Source organism: Capricornis sumatraensis, chromosome 1 (assembly GCF_032405125.1).
Source record: "Capricornis sumatraensis isolate serow.1 chromosome 1, serow.2, whole genome shotgun sequence".
NCBI lineage: Eukaryota > Metazoa > Chordata > Mammalia > Artiodactyla > Bovidae > Capricornis > Capricornis sumatraensis.
In genome coordinates, this window is record NC_091069.1 from 50,980,540 (window position 1) to 50,997,621 (window position 17,082).

The 17,082-nt window shown below is 40.9% G+C and overlaps 1 protein-coding gene across 5 annotated transcripts in view; it reads left to right on the forward strand.

The window, feature by feature from the left end:
- The window catches only part of CTNNA2 (catenin alpha 2), a 1,217,480-nt gene that overhangs the window by 298,708 nt on the left and 901,690 nt on the right, over window positions 1-17,082 (forward strand). For all 5 annotated transcript variants that reach the window (XM_068988298.1, XM_068988291.1, XM_068988305.1 and 2 more), the window contains exons 4-5: window positions 9,015-9,134; window positions 15,992-16,258. In XM_068988298.1, the coding sequence (XP_068844399.1) occupies window positions 9,015-9,134; window positions 15,992-16,258 (387 nt within the window). The remainder of the gene's footprint in view (window positions 1-9,014; window positions 9,135-15,991; window positions 16,259-17,082) is intronic.

Below are 17,082 nucleotides of genomic sequence, written 5' to 3' on the forward strand. Positions count from 1 at the left end.
TCATCAATAGACTCTTTAGTTCTTCTTCACTTTCTGTCATAAGGTTGTGTCATCTGCATATCTGAGGTTATTGATATTTCTCCTGGCAGTCTTGATTCCAGCTTGTGCTTCATCCAGCCCAGTGTTTCTCATGATGTACTCTGCATAGAAGTTGGCTTGGGCTGCCACAATTCTGAGAATTGACTGTAAAGAACTGGGAACAAATGCACCCTGGAACTGAAGATGAACTGTAGCTAAAACAACCAAGATGACGCTAGTCAGACCACTGATGACCAATTTGAATATGACTGTTAGAGATGACTGTGCTGTTTCTGCATGTAACCCCTCCCCTGACTGTCTATAAAAAGCTCTAACCCCCTGCTTTGGACAGACGTCAGCCTTTGGACTGATGTCTGCCACCCTCCCCCCACCCCACAGTTGCTGGCATCTGAAATAAAGCAAACTTTCCTGTCTACCAACCTGACCTGTTTATTGGCTTTTGAGCCGCAGCCAGACTCCACACACATACTCTTTTGGTAACAACGTTACACATCATTTTAATACACACTTCTTGCTTTGCATTTTTTGTTAATAAATTATTGCTTGCTGCTTATTTTATGTGTATTTTAGACTGTGGAAATTATGTTAGACAGAAAGGGAATTCTAGCAATTTTCTTGTTCAAGTTCAAAATGGATCATAAAGGAGTGGAGACAGCTTGCAACATCAACTACTCTTTGGCCCAGAAACTGCTAATGAACATACAGTGCACTGGTGGTTCAAGAAATTTTACAAAGGAGATGGGAGCCTTGAAGATGAGGAGGATAATGACCAGCCATAGAAAGTTGACAACAACCAATTAAGAGCCATCACTGAAGCTCTTACAGCTACACTAGAAGTTGCCCAAGAACTGTGTTGACCAGTCTATGATCACTTGGCATTTGAAGCAAATTGGAAAGGTGAAAAAGCTTGATAAGTGGGTGCCTCATGATCTCACTAAAAATTTTTTAAAAATATCATTTTGAAGTACCATCTTCTCATTCTAGGAAACAATGAACCGTTTCTTTATTGGATTGTGATACATGACAAAAAATGGATTTTCTAAAACCAGTGACAATCTGCTCAGTGGTTGGATGAAGAGGAAGCTCAAAAGCACTTCCCAAAGCCAAACTTGCATCAGAAAAAGGGTCATGGTCAATGTTTAGTGGTCTGCTGGCCCTCTGATCCAGTACAGATTTCTGAATCCCAGGGAAACCATTACATCTAAGAAGTATGCTCAGCAAATTGATGAGATGCACTGAAAACTACAATGCCTACAGCCAGCATTGGTCAACAGGATGGGCCCACTTCTCGAAGACAACTCCAGACTGCATGTCACACAACTGATGCTTCAAAGGTTGAATGAATTGGGCTACAAAGTTTTGCCTCATCTGCTATATTCCCCTGACGTCTTGCCAGCCAACTACCACTTTTTCAAGAATCGTGACAACTTTTACAGCAAAAATGCTTCCACAACTAGCAGGACTCGGAAAATGCTTTCCAAGAGTTTGTCAAATCAGGAAGCATGGATTTTTATGCTACAGGAATAAACAAGCTTTTTTTTTTCATTGACAAAATAGTGTTGATTATAATGGTTCCTATTTTGATTAATAAAGATGTACTTGAGCATAGTTATAATGATTTAAAATTCAGAGTCCAAAACTGCAGTTATTTTTCCTCCAACCTAAGAGTTTAAAATATCACTATAAATCCAGATCCTAACAAGAGAACTTCATATGACATACCAGAGTCCACTACATACACACAAGTTCAATTCTAAGAGTGTGTTCATAAGTCCAATTTGTTTATGAGTCCAACAAAATTAGCATAGGTATCCAACTAACATGGTCAGCTCTATAGTACTGTACTATAATAGGTTTATAATACTTTTCACACAAATAATACATATAAAACAATTAAACAGAAAAATAAAACACTTTCATCTTACAATACAGTGCCTTGAAAAGTACACTAGGCCAGTACAACAGCTGGCATACAGGGGCTGGCATTGAGTGAACAAACAAGAAGAGCTACTGACCGGGGGAGGAAGGGGAAGTGGGAGATGGTGGAGCTGAAGGATCATCAGCAACAGGAGATGGAGGGCAAGCTGCAATTTCACTCAATTTAGGGAATGCATGTTGGCATCTTTGAAGGTTCACAACTTGAAAGTTTGTACATAGGGGCCTTATTGTTTTAAATCATTTCATTGGATGTCACTTAAAATCCAATCAACTGAGTATCAAGATTAGGACCCTGGAATGAAGTCAGTCTGTCCAAACAGAGATGTTGATCGTAACAACATGGACAGTGACTGTATCACACAGTCCAGGAGGAGGGTCAGACTCCTGTGTCCAGTGCTGTGCCCATCCCTGTATATCGGCCTAACCCCTAGAAGGTGCTTAAAAAGTACTGAGTTAGTTCAGGAATTCTCAGTCTACTTTTACGATGTCAAAGTAAATGAGTGAAATTTCAATCAGGAAAGTTGGAGACTAGAGTTAAAGAATCTGTCTCAAACAAATTGCCACAATTCTGGAGTAAATAATAGCGGCAAGTGGGTTTGCTCTGGAAATGGGAGTAAGGGCTATATTGAGCAGACTCTGTGAGAAGATCAAAGATTTCAAGAGTTGTGAGAGACAAGCTAGAAAATAATATCTAAATCCAGTAACAATAGAGGACCTGTAATATCCTGTCTGGAATTTTCACTTTTCTCAGCTGTTCCCATGCACAGCCTCCAGTATTAAGGACAGGCAGAACTGCTGGAGCTGAGGATTCTTGCACTGGTGTTCTTCAGCCCAGATTGGCTTTTGTGAGAACAGCTGTCAGTAGTGCCCAAGGTCAGGAGGGTATTCATTACAAGGAATGTGGCAACTGCTCTGAGGACCCTCTTTATCAGCTTGTTGGAAGTGATTTCCCAATCCAGCTTGGCACACAGAGCCCCGGCAAACTCCCCTTAGAACAGTTCCCCCATGAGACCACCATGTCCTTCCACTATTTCTTGATTTCATGTCACCTGCAGATAGTCCACGAGCAAGATGTAGTCTTTCCTTTCTACAATCATTCAGAAACAATGTTTACCCTTAGGTGGATTATATAGCAAGTCAGTATCTGTGTGTGTGTGTGTGTGTGTGTGTGTGTGTGCAGGCGCGTGTGTGCGTGCTCAGTCACTTCAGTCCTGTCTGGCTCTTTGTGACCCCATGAACTACATAGCCTGTTAGGCTTCACTGTCCATTGGATTATCCAGGTAAGAGTACTGGAGTGGGTTGCCATGCCCTCCTCCAGGGGATCTTCCCTACCCAGGCATCGAACCTGCATCTCTTGCACTATAAGCGATTCTTTACCCACTGAGCTACTTGGGAAGCCTCTGTCTGTGAAAGGAGCTCCTAATTCTTGACAGGCATTCTGCTATGTATTTGCTATTTTACATTTCATTTTTCACCCACCTAATGTGCCTGGTTTGGGAAAAGAGTAGAAAAGTCATCTTTGGCTGCCATGTCCATTTCTATAACATTCTTTTGGTCTATTCAAGTTCTGTTACTTCTTTTTAAAATCAATATTGGCATTTTACCTATTTATCAATTTCAATTAGGTTTTTAAATTCATTAGTGTAGAAGGTTTCATTTTTTAATTTTCAACATTTTTTATCATTTTATTCAAATTGTCTCTTATAGATGACATATTGCAGGATCTTTTTAAAGGCCCCATCTGAGAATTTCTGTTTTCTAATTAAAACATTTAGCCCATTTATATTTATTTTATATTAGGACTTAGTTGGCCACCTTATTTTATATTTTCCAGTTTTATTTCTTCTTTTTTTCATTTTGTATCTAATATTATTCTTAGAACAACCTTTTGTAGTATCTGGACTCTATTGCCTTCGTATTATTAACGAAGACATTGGAGTTGGAATTTAGAAAGGTTAAGTGACTTGCCCTGGATCATAGAGCTAACAAATGACAGAGCTGGGGCTCAAACACAGGCCAGTCTGACTCCATAGCCCTCCCTACATGTACTGACCTGTATGTGTCACTGTGGGGCAGGTAGGTGGACAAAGTGTCTTGGATTCCTTTTCTACATAAGGATTACCTTTTAAGATGCTTCAGTTTTGTGTGTGTATGCTCAGTTGTGACCAACTCTTTGCGACTCCATGGACTATAGCCCACCAGGCTCCTCTGTCCATGGAATTTTCCAGGCAAGAATACTGGAGTAGGTTGCCATTCCTCACTCCAGGGTATCTTCCCAATCCAGGGATTGAACCCACATCTCTGGTGTCTCCTGCATTGGCAGGAGAATTCGTTGCTTGGCATGTAGAAGTCAATTTCCTTTCTCCAGACACCTGAAAATAACCTAAGAACACTGGCTCTGTTCAAAAGCAAAACTTGATTTTCATATTGATTTTGGCTTTTCAGAAGTGCCTGGACGCTGCCCATTTCTCCCCTTACCCTGTTTTTTTTCTTCTTCTTCTTCCTCCTCTGTGTCCCTTCCAGTTTGTACTCATTCTCTCTCTTTCTCTCTCCCGCTCTCTGTGTATATCATGTGTCTCTTTAGTAGCAGTGTACTGGGCCAGTGATGGTATCCTAAATCCTAGATGTTAATTCCATTCTCTCCATTTCTGTGGGGTGTTGGATAGGTTCAGAAGTGTGTTTTGATATGAAAGGTCCTAACTAGATACCTGTCACTCTAACTCTGTGGAGTATGACAGAGTCTGCCTTTTCACAGACAGACACTGTCACCGGTGTTGCTCTTCCAAGGAACTTCATTGAATTAGAAGCATAAATTCAGACCAGCATCTGGATTCTTCAGAGAAAAACAATAAGAAAATAAGTGATGTATAACAAAGCAAAATAAATACTCCAAACTGGCCTGATTAAAAACCAACAAGAAGCCTATTTTATATAAGTATATATATATAGAATAAGACAAATCCAAGATTTAGTTCCTTCTGAGATAATTATTTTGTTCTTCCCTGGGGCCAGATTTTATGTCCTAAGAAAAGATTTACAACTCAAATAAGCAGCAGGAGCAAATTAACTGCCAAGAGCTTCCTCTCAGTGACGCTGTTGATAGCCACGGTAAAATGATTATAAATCTTTTAGAAAGGGAGACATCATTGATGTGTTGTTTTAAAGGTTTGAGATACGAGATTCTCATTAATCCATGAAAATGTTTAAATGAGCCATTTCATACTATAAAATGCCCTTTGACTCGAGTGCTTAAAAGATAACCTAACACACAACAGTTCTGTTTTCAACTATGGTTCTCTTTTCCTTGAGTATAATTAAAGCCTGCACAGGAATTGGATAAGACTAAAATTGATGAATTAAATAATTTTGTATTTTTACAAATAGAAAAAAAAGATGAAGAATCTCCATAGATGATGAGAATGGAAATAATTTTATCTGGAGTCTAGATTGAGCTCCTTTCACCATCTTTATAAATAACCTCCATTCTGGCTGCAACTCTTTCCTTAATGAAATGGTAGTCTGTTGGGTAGACTGAATGGTATTATAATGTCTACGGAGGAAAGGACGTGATGGTATCCATTATCACTTGTTTATATACACCATTTTCTTCCTCTACTCAGTGAAACTTGGTGAGGAAGTTGGATTAGCAACCTTTGTGATTGTGTCAAGTTTAAACAAATTGTGTATCCTTGGTACTGTGTTAATCTGTGACTTTTTCTAGCTACTTTAGTGGTCATTTGGATTCCCACATTCTCAACCGTGAACTGTCTGTACGTTGTCTTTTGATTCAGCCTAAACTACAAGAGGCAATTGGAATTCTGCAGTAGGCCATACATTCTCTGTATTTTTTATTACTCTTTCAGAGCTTTGTTGTTGTTCAGCCACTAAGTTGTGTCCGACTCTTTGTGGCTTCATGAACTGCAGCATGCCAGGCTTCTCTGTCCTCTACTGTCTCTCAGAGTTTGCTCAGATTCATGTCCATTGTGTCAGTGATGCTATGTAATCATTTTCTTCTCTGCCATCACCTTCTCCTTTTGCCTTCAATCATTCCCTGCATCAGGGTCTTTTCCAATGAGTAGGCTGTTAGCATCAGGTGCCCAAAGTATTAGATCTTTAGCATCAGTCATGAATATTCAGGGTTGATTTCCTTTAGGATTGATCAGTTTGATCTCCTTGCTGTCCAGGAAACTCTAACGAGTCTTCTCCACACCACAATTTGAAAGCATCAATTCTTTGGTGCTCAGCCTTCTTTATGGTCCAACTCTCAGAGCTACCATCTCTCTCTCTCTCTTTTTCTGCTGCCTTTCTCAAAAACCTATACTAGTTGAGACCTCTCCACCAGACTCCCTTCAAAACTAAGAACTTTTGATTTTGCAAATATGGATTCCATATTGTGCCTTGTTCACTCAAGGTTATGTTCTTGGTCAATTCCAGTGATTGTTACTCTGTTCACCCTAGTTGATGCCACCTTCAGTTCAGTTCAGTCACTCAGTCGTGTCTGACTCTTTGCAACCCCATGAATTGTAGCACGCCGCGCCTCCCTGTCCATCACCATCTCCCAGAGTTCACTCAGACTCGTGTTCATCGAGTCTATGATGCCATCCAGCCATCTCATCCTCTGTCGTCCCCTTCTCTTCCTGCCCCCAATCCTCCCCAGCATCAGAGTCTTTTCCAATGAGTCAACTCTTCACATGAGGTGGCCAAAGTACTGGAGTTTCAGCTTTAGCATCATTCCTTCCAAAGAAATCCCAGGGCTGATCTCCTTCAGAATGGACTGGTTAGATCTCCTTGCAGTCCAAGGGACTCTCAAGAGTCTTCTCCAATACCACAGTTCAAAAGCATCAATTCTTTGGTGCTCAGCCTTCTTCACAGTCCAATTCTCACATCCATACATGACCACAGGAAAAACCATAGCCTTGACTAGACGGACCTTAGTTGGCAAAGTAATGTCTCTGCTTTTGAATATACTATCTAGATTGGTCATAACTTTTCTTCCAAGGAGTAAGCATCTTTTAATTTCATGGCTGCAGTCACCATCTGCAGTGATTTTGGAGCCTAAAAAAATAAAGTCTGACACTGTTTCCACTGTTTCCCCATCTATTTCCCATGAAGTGATGGGACTGGAAGCCATGATCTTCGTTTTCTGAATGTTGAGCTTTAAGCCAACTTTTTCCCTTTCCTCTTTCACTTTCATTAGGAGGCTTTTTAGTTCCTCTTCACTTTCAGCCATAAGGGTGGTGTCATCTGCATATCTAAGGTTATTGATATTTCTCCCGGCAATCTTGATTCCAGCTTGTGTTTCTTCCAGTCCAGAGTTTCTCATGATGTACTCTGCCTAGAAGTTAAATAAGCAGGGTGGCAATATACAGCCTTGACGTACTCCTTTTCCTATTTGGAACCAGTCTGTTGTTCCATGTCCAGTTCTAACTGTTGCTTCCTGACCTGCATACAGATTTCTCAAGAGGCAGGTTAGATGGTCTGGTATTCCCATCTCTTTCAGAATTTTCCACAGTTTATTGTGATCCACACAGTCAAAGGCTTTAGCATAGTCAATAAAGTAGAAGTAGATGTTTTTCTGGAACTCTCCTGCTTTTTCCATGATCCAGCGGATGTTGGCAGTTTGATCTCTGGTTCCTCTGCCTTTTCTAAAACCAGCTTGAACATCAGGGAGTTCACAGTTCACGTATTGCTGAAGCCTGCCTTGGAGAATTTTGAGCATTACTTCACTAGCATGTGAGATGACCTTAAATGGCAACAAAACTTCAAATTCACTTACTTCTTGAGGCTCAACGTTTTCTCCTTAATGGAATGGCAAGGCATAATCACAGCTTAAAATTATAATCCCTAGGACTTCCTTGGTGGTCCAGTGCTTAAGAATCTTCCTGTCAACATGGGGAACACGGGTTCGATCCCTGGTCTGAGAACTAAGATTCCACATTCCTTGGAGCAGCTAAGCCCATCTGCCACAACTACTGAGCCCACATTTTCGAGCCCAAAACCTGCGACTAGAGAGTAGGCCCAGCTCACCACAAGAGAAATCCTGCCAGCAGCGTTGATGAGCCCGCATGCCACAACCAAGACTCAGCATAGCCAAAAGTAAAGAAATAAATGAAATAAAAATAAAATTGCAATCCTTTTGCTGCAGATTTTGAGGTGATGCCAAGATGCAGATTTAAGCTATCTCAAGCTTTTTGCAGCCCAGGAGTTCCTCCAGTTTTTGTTTACAAAACATTTCCTCCTGTGAAGATTTCTGGTGTTTGTTTTTACATCCATACATCTTAAGTTTATTTTTCTTTATCTTTCTACTTGAAAGTAAAAGTCCATATTCCTTATGGAAATTGCAGCTCAAACTATAAACAGTGTAGTGTTTTATATGACTTAGAAGTTTAGCAGTTATTATCTTTTATATAACAATTCCCAGGTGGTGCTAGTGGTAAAGAACCCTCCTGTCAATGCAGGAGACTTAAGACATGCAGGTTCCATTCCAGGGTCAGAAGATCCCCTGGAGAAGGACACGGTGACCCACTCCAATATTGTTGCCTAGAGATTCCCATGGACAGAGGAGCCTGCCTCTCTACAGTCCATAGGATTGCAAAGAATAGGACGTGACTGAAGTGACAGCATGCATGCATCTTTTATATAAAAAATAGTATGTAATTTTCCGATTATAAATGCTTGTTGGGGTACTTTTTTCCTATTATTTTATTTAAATATTAATGCATATTTTTATAACAACTAGTGTTTCTACCATGTTTAGCAATGTTGAAATTTGTTGTTGTTTCTTTACTAAGTCATGTCCAAATCTTTTGCAACCTTTGGACTGTAGCCCACCAGGATCCTCTCTCCATGGTATTTCCCAGGCAAGAATACTGGAGTGGGTTGCTATTTCCTTCTCTAGGGGGATCTCCCCCACCCAGGAATCAAACCAGCATCTTCTGTGTTACAGGCAGATTCTTTATCACTAAGCCACCAGTGAAGTCCAATATTGAAATACTATCCAGTTATAAATATATTGGATTTTTTTTTGTCTGTTTCAGGTGGAGGAGGCCTTGGAAGCTGTCAAAAATGCTACAAATGAGCAAGACCTTGCAAATCGCTTTAAAGAATTTGGAAAAGAGATGGTGAAACTTAACTATGTAGCTGCGAGAAGACAACAGGTAGGAAAAATTTTGGAAATCTAGGGGAGAAAAGACCCTGATGCTGAGAAAGACTGAGGGCAGGAGAAGAAGTGGGCAACAGAGGATGAGATGGTTGGATGGCATCACCAACTCAGTGGACATGGGTTTGTGTAAACTCCCGGAGATAGTGAAGGATGGTGACGCCTGGCATGCTGCAGTTCATGGGGCTGCAAAAAGTTGGACACAACTGAGCGACTGAACAACAACAAGGGGAGAAAGTGAGTGAGTTTACATAACCTTGCAGTTTTGTAGACCTGGACAATGCATCATCGACTGCATCAACCGCTTGTCAGATCATCAAATACCCTAGGACCTTTGATCACAAAGGCAGTTTCTTACTTGGGTCACTTCTGGTCCTACTGTACCCTGCTGGTACTCCCAGTCCCCCTGGGTACTTGCAGTTGATCACAGGCCACCTGCCTTACTGGTGGGGACCATCCTGCCAACCTCACCAGACTCTAACCTTTCTCTCTTTTTCTGACCTTTATGCACTTATTTTTTAATGTAAGAAATTACATTAAAAACTGTAATTTGATACTCCCCCATCTTTACAACATAGCTAGAATAATATGTTGTGTGGAGTTTTGCTGTACAGCAAAGTTATTGAGTTATAAATATAGATACAGTTTTTAAAAATATTCTTTTCCATTATGTTTTAACTCTGGATATTGAACATAATTCCCAGTGCTGAACAGCAGGACTCTGTTGTTTATCCATTCTGCATGTAAGAGTTTGCATCTGCTGACCCCAAACTCCCAATCCATCCCTCCCTATACCTCTCCCCCTTCACACCACAGGTCTGTTCTCGATGTCTGACCTGATTGAAATAAAAAATGTCAGACTGGTGTGGCACTGTGGCCACTCCCTGGGCACTGTCCTTGGCCTTCAGTTTTTACCTCCCCACCCTGTGGACAGCACCATATATATACAACACCTCTCTCCCAAGGGTGCAGCATGCAGAGTAAAAATTTTATGAAAGGGATTAGGAAAACATGAGGAAGAATAGAGGAAAGGCAGAGAGAGAGAGAGGGAGAGAGTGGAGTGGAAGAGGGAAGGAGAGCACAGGTATTGATGAAGGTGGGAGGCCTGGGTTTTCTCTGCTCCCCATTGTCCCAAGGTGGCACCTCCATTTGGCCAGCTCTGTTTGTTCTGTAGGGACCATTAGAATAGTGTGTTCCAAACAGTGTATCTTTTTCTTTCTTCTTAGCAAATAGCATCTTTAAATATGGGGAGATGTGTTAAAATCCTCTTCACCTGCCCTCTTGAGTGCTCCCAGGATTTCTGGCAACTTCCAGTGACTTTTTCTAATGTTCTCTGTGTCCAGCAGGAAAGTTCTAGCCAACATCCTGAGTGTTCATCTGTACCAAACAGAAGAAATACCTGGGTAACAAATCTGACCAAGATCTAGTCCCTTTCCCTAAAGAGCTTCTAGTGCTTTGTGATGGCCACACAGGCATGATTTTGTTGTTGTTCAGTTGCTCAGTTGTGTCTGACTCTTTGCGACCCCATGGACTATAACACGCCAGGCTTCCCTGTCTGTCACTATTTCCCAGAGTTTGTATGATTTTAGTTCATGCGATTACTTTTATCAACAGAATCCTTTCTTCAGGTGGAGTCTTGCTTGGTAGCCCAGATATGTAGTGTGGTTAGGAGTGAAGTCACTCTGAAGCAAAGGGTTAAGGCCTAGAAGCTCTTCATTTAGCTTGTTTCAACACCTGACCAAAAAAAGAAAAATTACAAACTTTTAATTTCAGAGAACCTAGCAGGACGCTGTGGGGAAAGGTGGGTGCCAGGACACTCAGAGTCTTGAGAGTGTTCTGATTTTATTGTAAGCAAGTAGCAAGTGGTTGAACAGTTCAGTCTGGTATCAAAGTCACAGGTTTACATTTTCACATTTTTCTAGATATGTTGCAAAGACGGGGTAGTGTCAAAGAGCAGAGACTAGTTGTGGATGGGTGGGAATGAAGTCGTCTAGATGAGTGACACTTTTTGGAAAAACTTTGTCAAAAGTCCAGGCTCTTGTTCAATCCAAAAGAAATTGTGTGAGGAACCCAAAAGTGCAAAGGAAAAATAAACACACATTCTGAGGCTGAGGAGCAAAGAGAACCAAGTAGCAGTTTATTCAGGGCAGAATCAAAAGTTAAGGAGAGGAGTGTGGGAGTCCTTTGGACCCAGTAATGCCCCACAGGGTTGTTGATCTGCTATTTATCTTGTAGCCCTTTGAATGGGTAGGGATCTGTTTGATTAAGGATTGAACATTCACTGAGGGAAGAGCTGATGTATGTCCTGGATTGCACCAGCGTGCATCAGCTCCCGGTCCTGACATTTTTCTCCTGAAGCCACGCTACAGGTATTCTAAGAGCTGTATTTTCCCTTAAAGTTTTCCCACATCAGGCACCACACGTGGAAGGTCCTGCATTTATATTGTACCTGCTCCATGGTTTTCATGCTCAGAGTTTCTTGCTCAGATGCTGCAGAGTTTCTGTTTTAGTTGCCATTCCTTCATGCATTGTGGTCTCTTTAAGAGATAAAAAAAAGGAGGTGACTTTGTCTTCTGCCTAATGCCTACTCTTGATGAGGCTGTCCCGGGGCCCTGCTCTGTCCCTCCTGCCACAGAGATGGTCTCCTTTAGCATGGCAGCAGTAAAGATGGAGAAAAGCCTAGGGAGTCCAAATTTACATTGAAAATAGAACACTCAGGACCTGCTGTGGAATTGGCTATGGGAGCTTAGGGAGTGATGCAACCAGTTCACATCTGACTTTCTGTCTCAGCAAATATGTACATGGTGGTGAATTTACTGAGATGGATGAAGACTGGAAACCGGCCAGTCTTCTAGCAGTATCAAGATATCATAGTTAAATACATTGATTTTGAGATTCTTCTAAGATATCCATGTAGAAATGTCAAATAGCAGAGAGATGAGGGGAGATCAAACCTCATCAAATCATCAGCATGTAACTGGTATTAAAATCCATGGGAATAATATGAGATATTCATCTCAGAAGGCCCATACATATGATTTATTTTTATCTCATTAACATCATTTTAGCTAGTTGCTATTTCAAACTCTTTCAAGAAAATTTAGAAAAGAAGGGGAAAAAAGGCATATAGCCATCTATCAGCCACAAAAATGTGGTACTTATATTTTGGTAGGTTGCCTTTCAATTGCTTATCTTCATATTTTGACATTTATATTCATGCTGTACATATAAGTATGCATGTTGTATTCTTCTTTTTATTTATATTACTGATTTTATTATTTTATGGAAACTTCTTTTTATATCCACATAAAGAGTCCAGGGACTTCCTTGGTGGCTAGATGGTAAACAATCTGCCTGCAATACAGGAGATATGGGTTCAATCCCTGGGTTGGGACGATCCTGTGGAGAAGGGAATGGCTACTACTCCAGTATCCTTGCTTAGAGAAATCCCTAGACAGAGGAGATGGGCACTTCCCTGGTAGCTCAGATGGTAAAGCGTCTGTCTACAATGTGGGAGATCCGGGTTCGATACCTGGGTCGGGAAGATCCCCTGGAGAAGAAAATGGCAATCCACTCTAGTACTATTGCCTGGAAAATCCCATGGACAGAGGAGCCTGGCAGGCTACAGTCCATGGGGTCGCAAAGAATCAGACATGAATGAACAACTAACACTTTCACTTTATAACGAGTCCATCAAATGAGAACTTCAGTAGTTTACTTAACCAGTTCTTCATAACTCAGCATTTACATTGTTTACAATTTTTTTCCATGTAATTAAAAATGTTTCTAAAAATCATGTTTGGGAACACATGTAAGAATTAAAGATTTTAAAATTTAATAAAAAAAAAAAAAGAAGCAAAAAAAAATAAATAAATAAAAAATAAAAAATAAAAATATCTTTATGGGAAGAATTTCCTACCCTCTATTTCTCACTTTCATATTTAGATTTTCTTATTAGTGTAGATACCCCAGAATGGAATATAAAATTTCTGGCCAGGCATTCTGGAAGTTAACTAAGACTCTTTATAACTTCCAATGGCACTGCCTAGATGGTCCAGTGTAAAGGATTCTCTCACATGTGGGTTCCCTATTTATCTCTGTTGAGCTTTAGGGCTAAAAATAAGTTGTCTTGGTTTAGAAATTTTGTTGACTGGCATTGATCTGTCAGTGTCTAAGCAGAAGGGGATAGATGGCTCAGTTGTTTACTGCTTTTTTAAACTAAGTTTATACATTTCATTATTTTTAATTATCTGCGTGTTTGTTGCTGCTTGGGGGCTTTCTCTCGTTGCTGTGAGCAGGGGCCGCCCTTTGTTGCAGCTCACAGGCTTCTCATTCCGGTGACCTCTTCTGCTGCAGAGCACAGACTCTCGGTGCGTGGGCTTTGGTAGTCACAGCACTGGGGCTCCGTGGTTGCAGCGTGCAGCTCTAGGACACGTGGGCCTCAGTACTTGCAGCGTACAAGCTCAGAAGTTGTGACGCATGGGCTCAGTTGCCCCACATCATGTGGAATCTTCCTGGATGGGGGATCGAACTCGTGGCCCCTGCATTGGCAGGCAGATTCCTTTCCACTGGGCCACCAGGGAAGTCCGATTGTTTACTTCTTATTGTCAGTTTGTCTTACCAATCCTAGATATCAAATATAATGTGCTTGTCTCAGAATTATTTTGACTGAAAAAAAGAGAGGATGCGATTTACTGTTTCCAGGTCATCCATCTATCATGTACCAACTGAGCAAACAGGAATAGAACCCCAGTGGTTCAAATACCCTCTAATGATACATTTTGAAACTAGAGAAATTTTCTCCCAGAGATGCTCAGCTGGCGGTCCTGCATAGCTCTGAGAGAACAATACTGCCTTTAACATTTCTAAAAATACTGAGAACATTTTCTTAACAATACTCTTTAAAGCTGAAAATAAAGACACTCCCCAGTGGTACTATTTTGACATCCAAAACTTAGAAAGCAAATCATCTGTGATCTACTTTTTTTTTATTATACCCTAAACTAAAATGATAGATCTGCCATCAAAAGTGGTTTTTTAAAAAACTGAACCCCATTGTGAAAATGATAATGAAGTGCCAGTGATGCAGTAAGCAAAATCAGACGAGTTTGATTTCTCATGTTTGCAATCGTAATTGATTATGGAGGCAGGCACAGTGTCAGAAGATTGATGACTGGGTTTTCCATCTGCTGATAACTAACCGATCCACGCAAGCCACTTACTTTGTTGGTGGCTCAGGTTTTACAGTCTTGCAGCATTATTTATTGCATGCATTTTTATGAGCCAGACATTGTGCTATTGACTGAAGAACCACTGAACAAGATAGCTAGGGCTCTTTGCTCTCATTAAACATACAGTTTAGGAGAAAGATATATACTTAGGTAAATGCAGTAAAGCATGATGCATTTTAATGATTGGAGGGAAGAGGGCCTTGTGGGGGCAGCTAGAAGGAGAGGTAGCTTAGAGAGTTGGATGGAGAGTGGGTTTTCAGGAGATGGGCCCCATCAAGGGAAAGGATAGGCTGGAACAGGGAAGCTCAGATATTTCACATGGGAAGAGCAGTATGTACAAATTCTTGGCAGCTGGAGAGAGGAGATGATTTCTAAAATATATGTAGAAAAAATATTTCTTCTTCACTTATTTTCCTATATTAACATGTAATTCTTAAATTCATATTATATTTTTAAAAAGCTTTATTTACTTTTAATTGGTGGATCAAATTACAATTTTGTGTTGGTTTGTGCTGTTCAACAATGTGAATCATTCACAATCATAATATAATCATTCATAATTATAATGCTCTTTAAAGCTGAAAATAAAGAAACTCCCCAGTGGGTACTATTTTGACATCATATATATGTATATCCCCTTCCTGTTAAGCCTCTCTCCCCTTCCCCACATTTCACCCCTCTAGGTCATCACAGAGCGCCAGGCTGGGCTCCCTTTGTTATTTAGCAACTTCCCACTATCTATTTTACACACGATAGTATATATATGTCAATACTACTTTCTCAAGTCCTCCCACCTTCACCATCCCCCACTGTGTCCACAAGACCATTCTCAACTAAGTTCATCAGTAGCGTTTTTCTGAATTCCATGTATATGCATTAATATAGAATACTTGTTTTTCTTTTCCTGACTTCCTTCAGCCTGTATAAGAGGCTCTAGTTTCATCCACCTCATTACAACTGACTCAAATTTGTTCCTTTTAATGGCTGATTAATACTCCATTGAATAAATCTACCACAATTTCTTTATCCATTCATCTGTTGATGGACATTTAGGTTGCCTTAATGCCCTTGCTATTGTAAATAGTGCTGCAGTGAACACTGGGGTATACATGTCTTTTAGAATTGTAGTTTTCTCCGAGTATATATGCCCAGCAGTGGGATTGCTGGGTCATATGGAATTTCCCAGGCACAAAATTGTTTTATGTTATGATTTTAGATTGGTAAGTTAAATAATGTATGTCATGAAATGAGTATCTCAACTTGGAATTCGGAGAGTATAAATATTTTATTTTATATTGTTCAGTTGCTAAGTCATGTCCAACTCTTTATGACACCATGGACTGCAGTGCGCTATGCTTCCCTGTCCTTCACCATCTCCTGGAGTTTGCTCAAATTCATGTCTTATAGTTTTACTTTTTTGCCTTTGTATTGATCAATACAAATTAGATTTAATGACATACCAATACCACATATCATATAGTCGTTACACAGCGTCTTATAAACAAATAAAGTAAAATATTAACTGAATACAAATAAAATTGATGTGGTCCTAGAAGTCTGTGACTCTAAGCTCTGTTACAGATACTTTCATGGCAAGCTTCACATTTGAGTTTTGCACACACAGGAGCTGAAGGACCCTCACTGTCGAGATGAGATGGCAGCTGCTCGAGGAGCTCTGAAGAAGAATGCCACAATGCTGTACACGGCCTCCCAAGCTTTTCTCCGCCACCCAGACGTTGCTGCCACCAGAGCCAACCGAGATTATGTGTTCAAACAAGTCCAGGAGGCCATTGCCGGCATCTCCAATGCTGCTCAAGCTACCTCTCCCACCGATGAAGCCAAAGGCCACACGGGCATTGGGGAGCTGGCTGCGGCTCTGAACGAGTTTGATGTAAGCATCTGGGTGATGTATCCAAGGGGAGTGTGCTTTCACTGAGAAAATGATTTAGGGATGAAGGGATACCAAGATACTATCGATTTACCTCTTTTGAAGGCTTCTAATAGTAAGATAAGCTACATGATATGTCACTGTTGGGAATCTGACATCTTGGTGGAACCTAGTACTGGTCTTTGAAGGAACTGACAACTATATTTAAGAACCTGATCGTATTCAAGCAGAAACCCTCAATACTGTAACTTTCCTTACTGTTACAGTAAGGACAGTTTATAATTTGTAAGTTTATCTTCATTATTCAGGGTTTCCCCTCTGGCACAGTGAGTAAGGAATCCGCCTACAGTGCAGGAGATGTGCAGGTTTGATCCCTGGGTCAGGTCAGGAAGATCCCCTAGGGGAGGAACCCAGCAGGCCACAGTCCAAAGGGTCCCAAAGAGTCAGATACGACTGAGCGAGTAAGCACACAGCACTTCATTATTGAAGAGGCAAACGTCCTAGGCACTGTAGGTGTACAGTACCCATGTGTTGTGTCTGAGTAAAGGATTGCTCTCAATTTCTTGATTTTTCAGTCCCTGGTGAGCAAACTCCATTGTCCTCTCGTCCTATCCAGGATCCCGGTCTTCCTAGCATCAGCACTGCCTCGCCCCGCCCCAGGTGGCACCTCTGCTAGTCCCATGAATGACTCACATTCTGAACCTGCTGTTTCTAGGGGTGTGTCCCAAAGAGGGAAGCAGTGGAAGGAGGGCTCAGTAAGCCTGGGTATATTCAAGGCAACAAAATGAGCTGGAAGGATGCCTGTCATCAATGGTCCAGGCTAACAG